General features: G+C 33.8%; 2 protein-coding genes across 2 annotated transcripts; both read left to right on the top strand.

Moving 5' to 3' along the window:
- The first annotated feature begins 666 nt into the window (after nucleotides 1–666).
- On the top strand, nucleotides 667–15,913 carry LOC128253232 (uncharacterized). The gene is made up of 4 exons (XM_052981493.1): nucleotides 667–950; nucleotides 14,422–14,555; nucleotides 14,610–15,270; nucleotides 15,338–15,913. The coding sequence occupies exons 1-4, from the start codon at nucleotides 881–883 to the stop codon at nucleotides 15,517–15,519; spliced, it is 1,047 nt and encodes a 348-aa protein (XP_052837453.1). The 5' UTR covers nucleotides 667–880; the 3' UTR covers nucleotides 15,520–15,913.
- A 336-nt stretch (nucleotides 15,914–16,249) lies between these two features.
- Nucleotides 16,250–17,417, top strand: LOC128253234 (uncharacterized). Its single transcript, XM_052981496.1, has 2 exons — nucleotides 16,250–16,922; nucleotides 16,990–17,417. The coding sequence occupies exons 1-2, from the start codon at nucleotides 16,274–16,276 to the stop codon at nucleotides 17,169–17,171; spliced, it is 831 nt and encodes a 276-aa protein (XP_052837456.1). The 5' UTR covers nucleotides 16,250–16,273; the 3' UTR covers nucleotides 17,172–17,417.
- Nucleotides 17,418–18,594: the final 1,177 nt, after the last annotated feature.

The raw sequence follows: 18,594 nt of genomic DNA, 5'->3' as shown, positions 1-18,594 counted from the left end.
TTGTACATATATGCAGATGGAGACCCACCACCCACAGTCCATCAAAAGTCACAGTGGCGTTTGCAGAATTTTTGAAGGTCATTATATAAATGTTCAAAAAACATAGCATTAAAATAAAATAGAAGCAGGAAAAATATATTATAAAACAGTTTGTGGGAACACCAGTCCACCAACCATACAAAATCCGAACCGTCTCGCTCTGTGGGACTGGGATATAAACGACTGAATCTCAATTGAGGAAACAATTGGGTATTTCTGAAATCTCTGAATTTCTAAAAATTCAGCAGAAATATACTGAAATTCAGTCAGCGGTTCGTCAGTTGTTTTTATTTGCCTCTTCCAAATTTTTGCATTTGCTTGTGCAGAAGTGCTGACAAAATTTAAGAACTTCAAATAAATGGTAATTACTTCCATCAACCCGTGTTGCCTTCTCAGTTTTAACAGAATAGAGCTTCTGAGGTGCTGAAATTTTTAATGGTTGAAATTGTAGGGAACAGCTGGCCGAAATTCAGCAATTCAGAGGTAGGATAAGTTCATCAGCATAGCATTTGGAAAAAATTTGGCACGGGAAGTTCTGGCCAAATGTGAATTGGCTATTATGGACCAAGGTATGGTGCGAACAGGGTAAAAAAAAAGTGTTGAAAAACTCTTGCCTACGTTGGTATTCATCTTTTTTTTCAGTCTGTGTTTTAATTATCTGCTGATTGGTTAGCGATGTCTGATTAAAAAAATAAGAGTATACAAAAAGTGCGCTCTACGGTGTGTGCATTCTTGTTCAGTGGCAGCTGAGGAATAAACGGAAAATTTTCTTGGGATAGCGTGGCGGAAAAAAATATCCCATCGTTACTTGGCACTTGGCTTTCAATCAAAGATTGGTTTAATGTCTTCAACCGAAGTAACGTCGAGGCTGCTGATCCTAGCGCAAAAGGTTAACAACTTTTACTTGACAGGTAATCAATAGTCACTGCAATGGCTTGAAAAGATCTTAGCCGTATGTGTTTCGCCGTAAAATTAAATTTTCACCCGAAACTGCCACGAAGGACAAAATTTTGAACATGATGTTTATCGATGGTTAATGAGTGCGTGTGTCTTATTGTGCGAGTAATTTGTTCGACCTTCAGCGGCACTTCCTGGCTTTTATTATTTTGGTAACAGTCCAACCGTGCAAAGTACATACATTTTCCTTTAAGCCGTTTTTACAAAATCAAATTTTTTTAATGAGAAGAAGATAATGATTGCAAAATAGCTCAGCTGCAACTGTTTTGTGCAAAATCGAAGACACCATAAAATAAAAAAATAATCATAAGAAACAAGACTACGCCAGGAGCCAATAAGACTTTCACTCGTATTACATCTTATTCGGTTAAGCTTGTCTAGCAACATCTAAAAAAATAGCAAACAAACCCAAACCAATCTCTTATGCAAGATCGCTTTAACACCCTTGGAGAGGGTGGTATGATTTCAGTCAGAAATTTGCAACGCAGTTTCCGACCCTATAAAGTATAAATATCGAACCAAAACACCCGTTAAAAAGTATATATTTTTATCGATTTGATATCAGTAAAATAAATTAAAAATCGATGTTATTATTATACCCTTGCAGAGGGTATTATAATTTCAGTCAGAAGTTTGCAACGCAGCGAAGGAAACGTTTCCGACCTTATTAAGTATATATATTCTTGATCAGCATCAGTAGGAGAGTCGATTTAGCCATGTCCGTCTGTCCGCCCGACTGTCCGTCTGTCCGTCCCTTTTCTACGCAAACTAGTCCCTCAGTTTTAAAGCTATCTGCATGAAACTTTCCCAAAATTTGTATTTTTATTGCAGGTGGTATATAAGTCGGATCGAGCCGGATCGGACGACTATAGCATATAGCTCCCATAGAAACAATCGGAAAAATAAATAAAAAAAATTATAAATTTTGTGTTATTTAATTTTTTTATTTAGTTCTTCGAGATATAGTAATTGTTAAATATTACAGAATTACGATTTATATTTTATCAAAATCGGACGACTGTATCATATAGCTCCCATAGGAACAACCGGAAAAAATAAAAAAAAAAATTATAACTTTGCTGTTTTGTAAATTTTTTTTTAGTTCTTCGACATATAGTAATGGTTAAATATTTTAGAATTAAGGTTTAAATTTCATCAAAATCGTACGACTATATCATATAGCTCCCATAGAAATATAACAAATATATTAAATAACTATCTAATAATTGAGCTGCAAATCATCATAGCTTCAAATTTTTTTTAAACATATACGCAACTAAATCATAATTTTAATGTATTAAAATAATTTTAATTCTTGCAATAGCTGCAAGGGTATATAAATTTCGGCTTGCCGAAGTCTGCTTTCTTTCTTGTTTTTATATCCTTGCAGAGGGTATTATAATTTCAGTCAGAAGTTTGCATCGCAGTGAAGGAGACATATCCGACCCTATAAAGTATATATATTCTTGATCAGCATCACTGGGCGAGTCGATCTAGCCATGTCCGTCTGTCCGTCCGTCTGTCCGTCCGTCTGTCCGTCCGTTTCTACGCAAACAAGTCTCTCAGTTTTAAAGCTATCTGCTTCCCAAAAGTTGTCTTTCTATTGCAGGTAGTATATAAGTCGGAACGAGCCGGATTGGACGACTATAGCATATAGCTCCCATAGGAACAATCGGAAAAATAAATGAAAAAAAATTATAACTTTGCTGTTTTTTAATTTTTTTTTTAGTCCTTCGACAAATAGTAGTGGTTTAATATTTCAGAATTACGGTTTAAATTTTATCAAAATCGGACGACTATAGCATATAGTTACCATAGGAACAATAGGAAAAATAAATATAGAAAATCATAACTATGCTGTTTTTTAATTTTTTTTTTTAGATTTTCAACATGTGGTAATAGTTATATATTTCAGAATTACGGTTTAAATTTCATCAATATCGGACGACTATAGCATATAGCTACCATAGGAACAATCGAAAAATAAATGAAAAAAAATAATAACTTTGCTGTTTTTTAATATTTTTTTAGTTCTTCGACATATAGTAATGGTTAAATATTTCCGAACTACGGTTTAAATTTCATCAAAATCGGACGACTATAGCATATAGCTCCCATAGGAACAATCGGAAAAAATAAAGAATATTTAATAGTTGCAAGGGTATATGAACTTCGGCTTGATGAAGTTTGCTTCGTTTCTTGTTTATTAATATTTTTTTTATTTTAACGATTGTTGCAATGGGAGATATTAGAAAAATTAAAACCGTAATTCTAAAATATTATACCATTTTTATAACTTGACGAATATTAAAAAATATTGAAAAGCAGCGAAGCTATAAATCTTTTCATCAATTTTGTTCGAATGTGAGCTCTATGATATAGTCGTCCGAGCCGGCTTGTTTAGAATTTTATATTACATGAGTAGAAAGAAAACTTTTGGGAAAGTTTTATGCAGATAGCTTTAAAAATGAACGACTAGTTTGCGTAGGCAGCTTTAACTGCTCTGAACTGAGAAAAGTTGCCGTTTTTGTTGCTTAAGCGGGTATTCTGGTCTAGAAGGCTGAATTTTAGGCATTTTTACGTACAGGATAAAAAATAAATTAAAATCATTTTTAATATACATTTTTTTATCTTTATTATTGACATTTTGAAAACATAAAAAAAATATAAAAAAATAGACAAAATTCGTTGAGATACAGTCGGGTGTATGAATGAATTCAACCCATGTAGAGATCGAAAAAAATTCAAACAAATTCTTCATTAGTAAAAAAGCCGCTATCAGGTTGACCACTTAAAAAAAAAATAACAATAACAAAATGGCGTCGACTTAAAAACAAGAAAAATTTTTACCCAATTTTTTAATCAACATTTTTTAAATCAAAAGCAGATGCGATTGAGAGTTGTATAAACAAGATGTATACAAAATTTCAAAGGAATAAAACTTGTAATATCATGTCAGCCACCTCAAAAATATTTGTTTCGAGAAACGCGTTTGATGTTTAGGAAACCATTATAATGGCTCAGACGCCACGCCTCAAAATTAGCCGTGTCTTCGAAAATATTTCGAATTTTGATAAATCCTTTTAGGATCATATTTATAGTAGTCTAAACTTTCAAAATATGCAAAAAAAAATTTTTTTTAAATTTGTAGACCATGATAGTATCGATATATCGAGTATTTGGGTTAGAAACACTGTCGAGGTTTCAAATTCGATAGTAAACGATAGTGGTAGACGCATTAAAAGTTGTATATCATTACATTTGCCTATTAAAAGCGTGTCTCGTGTGGGTGTTTATTGGTGCTGGCACGGAAAGTCTCTTAAGCAATGCCTGATCATGTATAACTTCTCCATAGAGTAAGAAATGTATAGAGGCACCATTTGCTCTGCCGCTCTCTCGAGTGACTTTTCCAGTGATGCCACCTAGACTAAAACAGGGGAAATTTTCAGTCTCTCACGGTTCGATTCGAACTTGTAATTCGGTCCCGCGGTGAGTTTCTGCATCTGAACTGCTCGCTCCCATTGCTAAGGGCTGGTGCGAGCAGTGCAGTTGCAAATTCACCATGGGACCGAATTGCAAGTTCGATCCAAAAACTGAAAAGTGGGGTGGGAAATCAAGGTTAGCTTCGAACATGGCTCTCAGCAGAGCTTGGGCAGAGGTCCGGGCAGAGCAAATGGTGCCTCTATACATTTCTTACTCTATGACTTCTCATTATAATTTAGTTTCTCAAAAAGAACTTTTGGTATCAAAAAAATATTGACTTGCAACATGTAACCAGTCCAAAGATATAGTGGTCAAAAAAACAATGTTTTTTTTTTTTTAATTTCGATACCTTGTTTTAAAATATGATTGTGCATAAAGCTTGCAGTCCCAATTTTTTCTCTTCAAATTCCACCGTAGAGGTGGAAAACTATCGAAGGCACAAACTAGGTATCGAATTCTTACCTTTCTGAGCCACCATCGATAGTTTTTTGTAGCTAACGATGGTGCTGGGCTTTTTTTTACATCACTGAACGTAGAAAAAAACACGAGGCTTGGTTGCAGAAATTTGGGTAAAAAAATGCAAAAAATTAAATACTTAACTTTTTTAATACAAATGCATTTTAGAATAACTTAAATTGGAGGTGGTGGTAGTTTTAGTACTATTGCAATAAATATATAAAATATGAAATACATATTCGAGATTGCTAATAATTTAAATTTGTATAAAAACCGTAAAAAAACGATTCTATCGATAGTATCGAACATGAAAAATATCGAATTGGGCCAAAACCGATAGTTTCTCAGGTCTGCCATTTGGCAAAAAAGGAGTTGGAGGGATTTCTAAGAACCAAGTTCAAAAAGGATGTAAGAGGTACAAGGGACATCGAACGCAGCAGTGCAAATGAGCGATGATCGGCAGAATAAACAGCGAAACTACAGCAAGAACTCGAAAATGCAGGATGACTTAAAGGCAATGCCCGTGAAGGACGTATGCCCGATGAGGATAATCAATTATATAATATATTAGATTAATTACATGAGGCGAAAGAATAAAAATAAGCATAATTTTGTGTTTTTAGTTGGCAGTGCGAGTTCCCGCTTTTGCTCTCCGTTCTGTAATAAATTTAAAATTGTTATTATTTACGTCACGAAGAACGAGTGCTGTGTGAGAAGTCTTTGACATGGTAGAATACCAAAGTCCTTCCGCAACATCCTCAACGTTTCCAAAGTCGAAATTTAACTCCCGAAAAAAAATTGATGACACTTCTCTGCTCAATTAAATCAGACATTGTACAAATCGAAAAATGCATTCTTGGTCGTTTGGTAAACACAAGCGTTATTATATTATTGTTAATGACATTGACATTAAATTTGGTCCAGATATCATTAAGAGTCCCGCTAACTCAAGAAAAAAAGAAACGATAGACCCGCGAAGCTTATATTAAAAATTCACCTTACTTTTGCCCTTGCCACAGTAGTATAAAATGCAAGCGAGCTTTATTGACTTTGGCCGATCATGTTGCGAGAATACTCAATACTCAACAATGTTACCACGCTACAACTTCCTCCTTTTAAAAATATCATAAAAGCATTTGTTAACAATTTGTATGAAAATGGAGAGAGAGAGAGATAGAAAACGTATGGTGCTTATGGAGATACTTAGATTCGATAACATATCGACTTTTTGATTAGTTTATTTCTTTAGAAGTTAGCTAGAGCTTTGGTGAAAGCATCAAATGAATCGTTCAAGTTTAAGGAAAAACTTTCCGAAGGAATTTTTGATATTCAGTTTATATGTGTCATTTTTCGAAGAGATTTTTGGCTAAATTGTAATTTTGGAACGTGTTTTAAAAATAGTAAAAAGCCTTAAGTCTAGGCGGTCATATCTTTTAAACATTTATAATATCTTAAACTATTTTATGGCGATAACACGGAATCGATTGGTTAAACGGTTTAGCGTCCAGAATTTGGGTGGCGATTGGGGCCACTTGGGGAGAGTCTTAGTAAATCAGTTTAAAGTTATTAGAATGTAATAAAAATGTATATTAATATTGTTAATCAGTGGATTTGGCTGTGCGCTAGGAATCTTTCGTACTGATAGCTTTATAAATAGAGATAATAATAATAAAATAATCGGTTGTTTGTTTTTAAATTAATAAGGATATAAAAATATATAATTAAATGTTGTTGTATACATAAAAATGATTTTTTTAAGGGTAAAATAATAATTTAACGATAAAGATATTTCCATGTGTATTACTTGCATAACTTGTTTAATCTATCCATGTATTTTATTTGTGTTGTCCATTATTTATTTTTATTCCTTATTATATTTAACAAGGTCATAATTATTTGTTATCTAATTTATGTCGTTTGATTTTTTTATTTCTTAGTAAAACCTGGTTTCCTTATCTAATTTTAAATCATATGCATTTTTATCAAATTGTGTTTTTTCTATTTGCTTATTTCTAGCTTACAAATTTCTTGATGCTCTTTTGTATGCATTTTCTTGTTTGAATTTAGCTTTCCTAGTCATCTATGTTATATAGCGGGTCTATTTCATCTGTTGTGTTAAATATCTTAGTTAATTTGGGATGTTTACTAAAAACTAAAGCATAGAGGCAATCGTTGTATTGTCGGTGTTGTATGGGAACAATAGACGAAGTACTGTGTCACAACCTGTTTTTTCAACAGATATAAAGGATCGAATGTAATTGTCTGATTATGGTCTGCTGTTTATGCTATGTTTTTTATCAGGGCTTGCATTTAGTACTCCGTAGCAGCAATGCTGTTGCTACCGCTCTCACTTTGACTAGAGCCGGAGCAGAACAATAGCAGAACGACGAAAAAAAATGTATGTGCACTGCTCTGCTCGCAGTTTCGTCGTATGGTAAACTATAACAACAGCAAATGAAAAAAATAAATTTCTGTGCTCTGCGTAGCCGTAGCGATAGTAAAAAATTGAGAGCGAGATGAGAGCAGAGCAAATGATATTTTTCTTGTGCTACGGCTCTAGCTTGTTTTTTTTTTTTGTTTCTGGTTTTAGGATTTTCTGACATAAATATGCGGCTTAATAAATAAAGTTTATCATTCATACAGTTCATAAAGTAGTTCATACGCAGCGCAATTTTATTTCAAATCGTAGCCACACCCACAAATTGTGAAAGTATTTACTGTCATATCTACCGGTAGATTTTAAAAATCGAGCTGATATGTTGGTTGTTATAGGGCTATGAAGTCATCTGACGCCGCTCTGCCGCTCCTCTGCCGCTGCTCGGCCGGTGTTCGGTCTTTGATCTGCCTGTTATTGCTGCTGTAGAAAGACAGAACGAAAAACTGGAGGTGGGGGTGCTGCACGCATTTGGCTTGAAGTTGGTTGGCTGAGTGACGGGATATCTGATAGACGGGAAACTCGACAATAGCGTTCTTGTTTTGTATTATGGGTGAACGAACCCCATACTGGTCAAAATTTTGAAATAAAGAAAAATTTCTTTTAAAATGACAAAACAAATTTTTTAACACTTTTAAAATTTCTATGAAATTTTATAAATTTTTTTTTTATATTATGATCAAATTTTTTCAAAATTGTTATAACCTATATAATTTGAATTTATAATTTCAGTCGGAAGTTTGCAACGCAGTGAAGGAGACAAATAAGAAAAAAATATAATTTGACAGTTCAGAATTACGCTTTTAATTTTATTAAAATCGGAAAACAATATCATATAGTTGCCATAGGAACTATCAAATTGAGCTGCAAATCATCATAGCTTCAATGTTTTTAAACATATACGCAAGTCAATCATAATTTTAATGTTTTCAAGAATATTTAGTTTTTGCAATAGCTGCAAGGGTATATGAACTTCGGCTTGTCGAAGTTTGCTTCCTTTCTTGTTTTTTCATAACTTTGATGTTTTTTAGATATTTGCAAAGTATCTGACTTTATATTAGTTTGCTTAAAATAATAGTTTAAAATTCAATTTTTTTTTTAAATAATAATTATTTTACAAATATTTAGTAAAAATGTTTCTTCTTTTAACCTACGACCATTTCTTTACATATTCCAAACCAAATTGATGGCGCACATTTTTAGGAGGAAATTCTTGAGGATGCACAGTGGTCGGTTCCATAGGCCATAAATAAAACAAGAAGGAAAGCAAACTTCGGCAAGCCGAAGTTCATATACCCTTGCAGCTATTGCATTAATTAAACACTTTTGAAAACATTTAAATTATGATTTACTTGAGTATGTGCTAAAAAAAAACATTGAAACTATGATGATTTGCAGCTCAATTATTATATAGTTATTTTTATATATTTTTATTATTTCTATGGGAGCTATATGCTATAGACGTCCGATTTTGATAAAATTTATACCATAATTCTGAAATAATTAAACATTGCTATATGTCGAAGAACTAAACAAAAAATTAAAAAACAGAAAAGTTATAATTTTTTTTCTTTTATTTTTCCGATTGTTCCTATGGGAGCTATATGCTATAGTCGTCCGATTTTGATGAAATTAAAACCGTAATTCTGAAATATTAAACCATTACTATATCTCGAAGAACTAAACAAAAAATTAAAAAACAGCAAAGTTATAATTTTTTTTCATTTATTTTTCCGATTGTTCCTATGGGAGCTATATGCTATAGTCGTCCGATTTTGATGAAACTTAAACCGTAAATCGGAAATATTTTACCATTACTATATGTCGAAGAACTAAACAAAAAATTTAAAAACAGCAAAGTTATAATTTTTTTCATTTATTTTTCCGATTGTTCCTATGGGAGCTATATGCTATAGTCGTCCGATCCGGCTCGTTCCGACTTATATACTACCTGCAATAGAAAGACAACTTTTGGGAAAGTTTCATGCAGATAGCTTTAAAACTGAGAGACTAGTTTGCATATAAACGGACGGACAGACGGACATGGCTAGATCGACTCTACTAGTGATGCTGATCAAGAATATATATACTTTATAGGGTCGGAAACGTCTCCTTCACTGCGTTGCAAACTTCTGACTGAAATTATAATACCCTCTGCAAGGGTATAAAAATCAAAGTCAAAATTTTGATTTTAAATGTACTAACTCTTATTTATAACTCTTTATTTACAACAAAAACTATATGTAGTATGTGTTGTGTTTTGTATTGTATTGTATATTGTGTTTAGTACATAATTGTCAGCTTTCTTCTGAGTTTGGTTAGAGTTTTAGTTGTGATGGCATTCATTGGCACAAACAAATCTTTTTGTATAATATTCTTAACCATTTTAAAAATATAAGAATGTTTAATTCAAGGCCGAAAGTTGCCGAACGGCTTGCAATTATACGAAAAGGTAACCTAACCTCAATTTTTTAAAAAAGGCGTGCTTCTGCTGTTGTAGTTTGTTGTCGTTTGTTGGTTTGTATTGTCGTTTGTTGTTATTTTTGTGTTATGTTTTGTGTTTATATTCTTTTTTTTAAATAATAGCTTATTTCCTTAGGAGTGCCAATTTTCACGATTGCTTTCTGTTCTGTCTTGTGTCAATGAAAGCTATATGATATAGTTTTCCGATTTCAATAATATTAAAACTGAAACTGAAAAGTAAACAAAAAATGTAAAAATAAAAAAAGTTAAACTTTTTTTTAATTTTTGTCCCGATTGTTCCTATGAAAGCTATATGATATAGTGTTACAATTTTGTCCTATATATTTATAACATTTTTCTAGATTTTTGGTACAAGTTTCAAAGCGATAGCCCATCTAGAAGTATTTATGGACGCGACTCCCCGACCACTGTGCAATGCAGCGATAGCTGCGCTAAACTCAGAAAATTTGCAGTTTTTTTTGCTTTAGAAAACATTAATTCAAAAAACTTGTTATTTACCAAAAGTTGTTGAATCTCAAGAGCTATATACGTAAAAAGTTAAACAACAATTTGCAAAAAAGTAAAAAATGCAAGTTAAATATTCTTATAGATATTGTATTTCGACTAATTATGTTAAAGCAGCGTAATTAGCATTTGACAATACCTGTTTAATGACATACATCAAAGTTTAGCTATTTTTCGGGATTTCCCACTAAATTAATTAGTTTTTCAAAAAGTCACAGAACAAACTTCTTTTGTAACGACATGACGAACACATGAAAAATTATTTCAGAGTTCTAAAATAAGTCCTTAACATTTTTTAAAACTGACAGACACCGAAAAATTTTTACCAAAAAAAAGTATTTTAAACAATATTTTAACTGCGCTTTTAATTAATTTTTTGGTATGCCACTTTCACCGCCCTTTCTCCTAAACCAATTAATTATCCTAAAGTCTAGGTATGCAATCCCTATCTTACCTTTTTGATTGGTGTATTACTCGTAACGATCGGACCCATCACTGCAGATTTTAAATTCTGCGGCTACATATAATAGTCTCCTATGCACACGCTTTTGTAGCGCATCGTCACTACATGTACTGCCGTCAATAGTAATAAAGGTTACAGGCCCATTTCTATCCTACTTTTTTTTAGCTAAAAATTTAATGTCATTGAAAATTAAAAACTTTCTTGAAAGTAGTTGTTTAATATCGAATTCTAAGCACAAAACTAAAAAACTTGTTTAACTTCGCAAGTATTACAGTTCGGCTCATAGAATCGTATCTTAATGAAAGTTTTGAGTTTTATCATGCTTACTCGTGGACTTCCTCAGGGATCTGTCCTGGTCCACTGCTTTCCATGTATGTTAACGGTTTGCAAAGTCCTTTTGTTCCATTACGAAGTTAATTTCTATGCAGATGATGTGCAAATTTATGTATGCAGTCCTTTTAGGCATTTAAATGTTAAAGTTAATTCTAGTAATTAAATGCTTCGTGTGACCGACAAATGGGCGACAGTTGATGGCTTGAGTATAAACCCAAAAAATATATATTTGTATTGTTACTGCTAAGCGACCAAAAATATTAAAAATTTGGCCGTCAACAACACGTCAATACAATTTGAAGAGCACGCACTTAATTTAAGGAATACGTTTAGTAACTCCCTCAGCTTTAGTAAACACATTTTGAAAGCTACTGGTCGAACTTACGGCTTACTGCGTAAGCTGCATACTTTAAAACATTCCTTACACTTCAAATAAGGCTATTAGTTTCTAAAGTAACTTTTGTTCCAACACTGATTGATCGAGTTCAAGTTTTTTGATACTCCGATACGCGTGATATTCTCAAGCTAGTAGTGGCCTTAAGTTCGATAAATAGATATGTTTTTTATTTAAAACAACTTGACTATGTATCACTTTTGACTTATAAAATTCTTGACCTCTTGATTCTTGATCTCTTGTATTAAAAATAGGATTCTATTATAGTATATATCCATAAAATTGAAATAACCCAAGTACAAGTATTTGTATAACAAACTCATATCGGCTACGTCAATAAGAACTAAAAATTGGATATGCCCAATGTTATTCGTCCGTGGAAAAATCTACCACATAGGTCTGAAATAATAAGGATTGCCTCTCAGTTTTAATACTTAAAGTTAAATGACAAACAAAATGAAACACAAATCAAAAACGTTAATTATCGGTTAATATCGGTTAAAATAAGTTTGTATCTGCGAGGAGATGTTAATTAAAATAAAATAATATGTTTTAATTTAGTAACTTTGTCCACTTACTTATTTTGCCTTATTTTAGTGTTTGTTTTATTTTCCTATTTTTTAGTGTCATTAGGGTATGTATTTAAATAATTTTTTTTAAAGTAATTGAACATTTAATACAACCATTAGTTTGTGATTTTATTTGTCGAAGCGCAAGTGACCGCTTTTGCTCTCCGCGTTGGTAACAAACGAACTTAAACCTTCAGTGAACGTTTAGGAACTGTGCTAGTACTTAGGAGTGGTTTCTTAATACATGGGATTCATTCCAGAGGATCACCAGCAGGGCGTTCAACAGAACCAAAAAAAATTGGCGAAACGCAAGGAAGTGGGACAAGGGACTTCAAATGAATGAGGGGTATATGGGATTAAATGGTACAAAATAAGTAAAATTTTCCGAATTAAATCATGAAGGCATATCAATTATACCGGCAGACTCCGCACAGAGCAGGCAACTAAGGCGTAACGTCGTCTGAAACAGCGAGTAATGAATATTCTTTTATTGACTTTTATGTCTTGAGAGAAGAAGAGCATGTGTGCAGCCGGTACGATCGCGATGGTAGTAGCAAGATACCATTGCCCAGGGATTTACAGAGATGTACGGAAGTACATAGGTACAAACTTGAGTAAGCTGCTTGAAATATAAACCAATCCTGCTTCAAGGAACTGAAAAAATGCTCACACAGATCCGACGAATTTATTCTTCTAGGACCGGGATAATATTCATGCGACGAGGGCAACAACGAAAATTTTGCAGAAAGCTATTTGAGAAAGATGCCGAGGCATGGGGTGCTGAGGTGAGGGCTCTTATTACCGACAAGGGGCTGCTGCATTTATAAGCAGAGCATTCAAGAAGCTCTTGGAGGCGCTAGGCGTCCCACGCTAGTTTATAGCCTCGTATACGCCGCAGGAGAATCCTACGGTTTAAAGAATCCTACGATGTAACGTTGAACAAAAAAGCGGAAGAGATTACTGACCGTTCTTCTTGGTCATGGGCAATCACGTAATATCAAGTTGACGGGACAACCTACATACTCTCGGAACTAGCCGAACGTTTACGTAGCGAGCGAGATGGATTAAATCAGGTCGTTACAGTGCATACATAGTGTCTTAATAAAGCCTCTTCTTTTCCCGGACACAGCTAAAACAGTTTTAAAATGTATCTAAAGGAGTTAATATTAAGAGACCGATTCGTTGGTTCTGTTGAGCCAAGCACTCGGACGGAAAACCTCAAGCGAATCCAAAAAAAGTTTTCCGCTCTGGAATTTGTGTGCAGACTCATAGTCTCTAAATCAGTGGTCTGCACACATCCTCTAACATGCTTGCACTTCTTTGTGTAAGTTATTTGCACGGCAAGTTTTTGCACATAATGGGGTAAGTTTCAACTTAATTTTAACGGGACTATCGGCTGTCCGCCGCGGCTCCAACAAAAAAAGTACTACTCCAAGATTCCGGTTGAATAAGTGGTTAAAATCCAAAATTTCAAAAAGATTATAAAAGCTAGATATATTTCCCCTACAATGACCTGCGATCTTTAAAACATATCAAATATTAACAAAAGGTCGTTTACTGGGGTGAAACAATTCTGTCATTGTAAGTAGGACCCATTCAAGATAAATGAGTGTTAACTTGAAAACGATTGGTCAACTTTTAGTTGAGTTATGATGTCAGCAGTTTTCAAAAATGACTTTTCGAATAAAAGCGTTTAAAGTTTCTGTTCAGCGGTGTATGCCTGTGGGCGGTCGCTCTTCAGAACGCCACCATTCAAAAACTATTTTACATACGACTTTGCCGCTTCTAAATGATGTTTTTGACATTGTAAACTACCAAATAGAAAAAAAAAAAAGATTAAAAAAAAAAATTACCTTGGGATAGCCCCTTAATCCCGTTTTTCTAGCCACCATGTTTTTTTTTTCTAGCCCCGACAATTGGACTTGTTTTATTGATCTGAACTCCTAAAACAGCCATACAAAATTATTTAGTAGGCGTAAAATTCCATTTATTTTTTACGTCTATAAAATTGTTGGTTAGGTGATATAACATTTTTATATCTTTTAAAAAATTATAACCATTTCCCACTTCACTTATTTAAGAGAGGTTACTGTTACTTAAAAAAATACGTTACCGTTTAAACAGTTTAAAAACAAATATAATGTAATTAATGAAACTTGATTTTCGACCGAAACCAATAGAATATCCCCTTAAAGATTATCATTACTTTTAAAAATCAAGTTTCTGTTACTCAAAATAATTGTTTAAAAATTAGTTAAAAACTAAGTATACTGTAAATAATGAAGCCCTTCCCGTTTAAACATAGGTTTTCATAAATGTGACATACGTCCATTTGTGGTTGAGGGTCAACAAGTTGGTCTTATCAAATCAGATGTTCTAAAGCATCTCGTGAAGTATCCTGAAGTATTTTGCATTCGTGATTGCGAGCAAACAAAACAGGTGAGTGGGATATACAGCAGTAATGCAAAAATAAATAGACTTTTATAACCACAGGGATTGGTTGAGATGAACCCAGCATTCCGTGACTACAACGAACGCACTGAGCAAATGGAAAAAGTATTGCGTAACCTGCGTTCCGAGGGATTATTTCCCGCGCTACAGGGATGGAGGGATGAGTACTTTGAGGTGAAGTCCGAGCGCAGGGCACTGCTAAAAATGGAAAGGGCAGCAACACCGCTTTTTGGTGTACGCAAGTACGGCGTTGATATCAACGGTTACGTGCGACATCCTACCCATGGTTTATGCATTTGGCTGCAGCAGCGATCCAACACAAAAGAAACGTGGCCTGGAAAATGGGATAATATGGTCGGCGGTGGACTATCTGTAGGCTTTGGCATTAAGGAGACAGCCATTAAAGAAGCTGCTGAGGAGGCATCAATTCCATATGATATTGTAAAAAATTTGGTGTCTGCTGGATGTGTCTCTTTTTACTTTGAAAGCCGGCAAGGGCTTTTCCCTAATACAGAATATGTGTTTGACTTGGAGCTGCCGCTCGACTTTGTTCCCCAGAATTCTGACGGAGAAGTGCAGGCTTTCGAACTGCTGCCAGCCAAGGAGTGCGTGGAGCGGGTTTTCACCCCAGATTTCAAAACAACTTCAGCGCCGGTGGTAATTGATTTCCTTATCCGACATGGGCACATAACTGCAGATGATGGTAAAAAGGAACCATTGGAACCACGGTTTAATATATTTATTAAATATTGTTTTTGTTTTCTTTGCAGTGGTAGATTTTACGCAAATTGTTGAGCTCTTGCACGTGCCCTTACAGTCCCTTTATACGTACAAGGCGCGGTTGGAGCTGGCCCAAAAGCACCATCATAACTTGCCTGACGATGCCAAAAACTGCCACTGTGGAAGTCTACAAAAAAAATCGGTGGAAAATGGGCATAAGAAAGCAGCTTAATCAAACAGATTTATTTTTGTGGGAATATTATTTGGAGTGGGGCTTAAAGCTAGTTTAGTTCTAAGTGTCAAACGAGACCCAATAGACTGGTTTCAAAGTGTATTTCCTAAATCTAAGCCAGAAACAAATAACAGAAGTAACCATGTTATAACCAAATCAACCAAACAGCAACACAAACAAATTCCGATCAACATTATAATTTAACATCGCTAGGGGCGGAACACTTAATGTTTAAAGCTTAAATCCTGCGGAAAAAATTATTGAACTGAAGAAAATTTTTTTTGTAGATTTTAATGTATTACTTATTTTCTGGTGTATCCATATGTGCTTGACATAAGCTGCAAATTTTATGTCGAATATCAAATTATGTGCTGTTTCGTAAAAACAAATTGTATAAACAAATAATGTTCGCGTTAAACTTTAAATATTTATTATATTCTTATAATATTTGACGAAATTAATTATGAATGTACTCTTGTAATAGTCTTATGCTTTAAAACTTTATTTCTTTTGTAAAAATCACGGACAACATTAAATATATATTTACGTTAGTTAAAGTACAATTATATTCGATATTAAAATAACATTCACTACTAAATGTGTTTACCAAAGTGCTCAAACTTAAGAGAAATCGACATAATATTAGATAAGTTTTTGTTGAATTTGTAAATTTTTTGTAATTTAATAAAAGAAACAATATGCATTATTTATTAAATGAATTTTTAGACTTTTATAACCACATGGATTGGTTGAGATGAACCCAGCATTCCGTGACTACAACGAACGCACTGAGCAAATGGAAAAAGTATTGCGTAACCTGCGTTCCGAGGGATTATTTCCCGCGCTACAGGGATGGAGGGATGAGTATTTTGAGGTGAAGTCCGAGCGCAGGGCACTGCTAAAAATGGAAAGGGCAGCAACACCGCTTTTTGGTGTACGCAAGTACGGCGTTGATATCAACGGTTACGTGCGACATCCTACCCATGGTTTATGCATTTGGCTGCAGCAGCGATCCAACACAAAAGAAACGTGGCCTGGAAAATGGGATAATATGGTCGGCGGTGGACTATCTGTAGGCTTTGGCATTAAGGAGACAGCCATTAAAGAAGCTGCTGAGGAGGCATCAATTCCATATGATATTGTAAAAAATTTGGTGTCTGCTGGATGTGTCTCTTTTTACTTTGAAAGCCGGCAAGGGCTTTTCCCTAATACAGAATATGTGTTTGACTTGGAGCTGCCGCTCGACTTTGTTCCCCCGAATTCTGACGGAGAAGTGCAGGCTTTCGAACTGCTTCCAGCCAAGGAGCGCGTGGAGCGGGTTTTCACCCCAGATTTCAAAACAACTTCAGCGCCGGTGGTAATTGATTTCCTTATCCGACATGGGCACATAACTGCAGATGATGGTAAAAAGGAACCATTGGAACCACGGTTTAATATATTTATTAAATATTGTTTTTGTTTTCTTTGCAGTGGTAGATTTTACGCAAATTGTTGAGCTCTTGCACGTGCCCTTACAGTCCCTTTATACGTACAAGGCGCGGTTGGAGCTGGCCCAAAAGCACCATCATAACTTGCCTGACGATGCCAAAAACTGCCACTGTGGAAGTCTACAAAAAAAATCGGTGGAAAATGGGCATAAGAAAGCAGCTTAATCAAACAGATTTATTTTTGTGGGAATATTATTTGGAGTGGGGCTTAAAGCTAGTTTAGTTCTAAGTGTCAAACGAGACCCAATAGACTGGTTTCAAAGTGTATTTCCTAAATCTAAGCCAGAAACAAATAACAGAAGTAACCATGTTATAACCAAATCAACCAAACAGCAACACAAACAAATTCCGATCAACATTATAATTTAACATCGCTAGGGGCGGAACACTTAATGTTTAAAGCTTAAATTCTGCGGAAAAAATTATTGAACTGAAGAAAAATTTTTTTGTAGATTTTAATGTATTACTTATTTTCTGGTGTATCCATATGTGCTTGACATAAGCTGCAAATTTTATGTCGAATATCAAATTATGTGCTGTTTCGTAAAAACAAATTGTATAAACAAATAATGTTCGCGTTAAACTTTAAATATTTATTATATTCTTATAATATTTGACGAAATTAATTATGAATGTACTCTTGTAAACTTTATTTCTTTTGTAAAAATCACGGACAACATTAAATATATATTTACGTTAGTTAAAGTACAAAAATTAAAATAACATTCACTACTAAATGTGTTTACCAAAGTGCTCAAACTTAAGAGAAATCGACATAATATTAGATAAGTTTTTGTTGAATTTGTAAACTTTTTGTAATTTAATAAAAGAAACATGCATTATTTATTAAATGAATTTTTAAAATTCGGCCTGACGATAAAGTATGGGGATTTATTAAACAAATCAAAAATCATATTAGCCATTAAAAAAAGCATTCGCACTACTTGTTATTTGGTATCCAGCAGGTACAATTGTAACTTTTACCGCTAAAATTGAAAAATTATAATTGTTTTCTATCTTGTTTAGAAAAAATAAAAATAAAAGTTATTTGTTTTTGAAAACAAACAAACAGAGTCTTTGTAAAAGGTAGAAGAATATCCGTATGAAAACCATTATAATAGTTTTCGTTTCTAACGCGTGGTATTTGTAATGTCGACGCTCAAAAGAAAAGTGTGTTTTGTTTTAAGATATTTTTGAAAGTGGAGTTGTTTAGATTTGCTTTATAATCATCATATTTTGATTAAAGCTGATGTAAATGCTTTTGAAATAGATGTGTTTACCTCAATTCTCAAGGCATTTGATGTGGTGAACAGCCTTTTTAAAATACAAAGAATAATGTGTGTGCGTTTTAATCCCATGCATGCGTAGAGGCGAATGTTTGCTATCGTCTAGACCATTGACTGGCACCACAAACACTTACGTCTAGACCATTGACTGGCACCACAAACTTTTACGTTGTGTTATTTACTTATTATTTATAATTACTAGATTTTAACAAAAAAAAAAAAACCAAGAACTTTTATACGGTGGGTGCAACGTTTATAGATTCATTTCATGGATTCATTTAATTTACTTAAAATATGTTAAT

The sequence above is a fragment of the Drosophila gunungcola genome (genome assembly GCF_025200985.1).
Source record: "Drosophila gunungcola strain Sukarami chromosome 2L unlocalized genomic scaffold, Dgunungcola_SK_2 000007F, whole genome shotgun sequence".
Taxonomy (NCBI): Eukaryota; Metazoa; Arthropoda; class Insecta; order Diptera; family Drosophilidae; genus Drosophila; species Drosophila gunungcola.
Note: the sequence above shows the minus strand (reverse complement) of the source record. Positions and strands in the feature narration are given on the sequence as shown.

Coding starts and splice junctions, on each gene's coding strand:
- LOC128253232 (XM_052981493.1), top strand. CDS start 881: ATGTCTTCAACCGAAGTAACGTCGAGGCTGCTGATCCTAGCGCAAAAG. Junction 951..14,421: donor TAACAACTTTTACTTGACAG/GTAATCAATAGT, acceptor GTTTAAACATAG/GTTTTCATAAATGTGACATA. Junction 15,271..15,337: donor GCACATAACTGCAGATGATG/GTAAAAAGGAAC, acceptor TTTTCTTTGCAG/TGGTAGATTTTACGCAAATT.
- LOC128253234 (XM_052981496.1), top strand. CDS start 16,274: ATGAACCCAGCATTCCGTGACTACAACGAACGCACTGAGCAAATGGAA. Junction 16,923..16,989: donor GCACATAACTGCAGATGATG/GTAAAAAGGAAC, acceptor TTTTCTTTGCAG/TGGTAGATTTTACGCAAATT.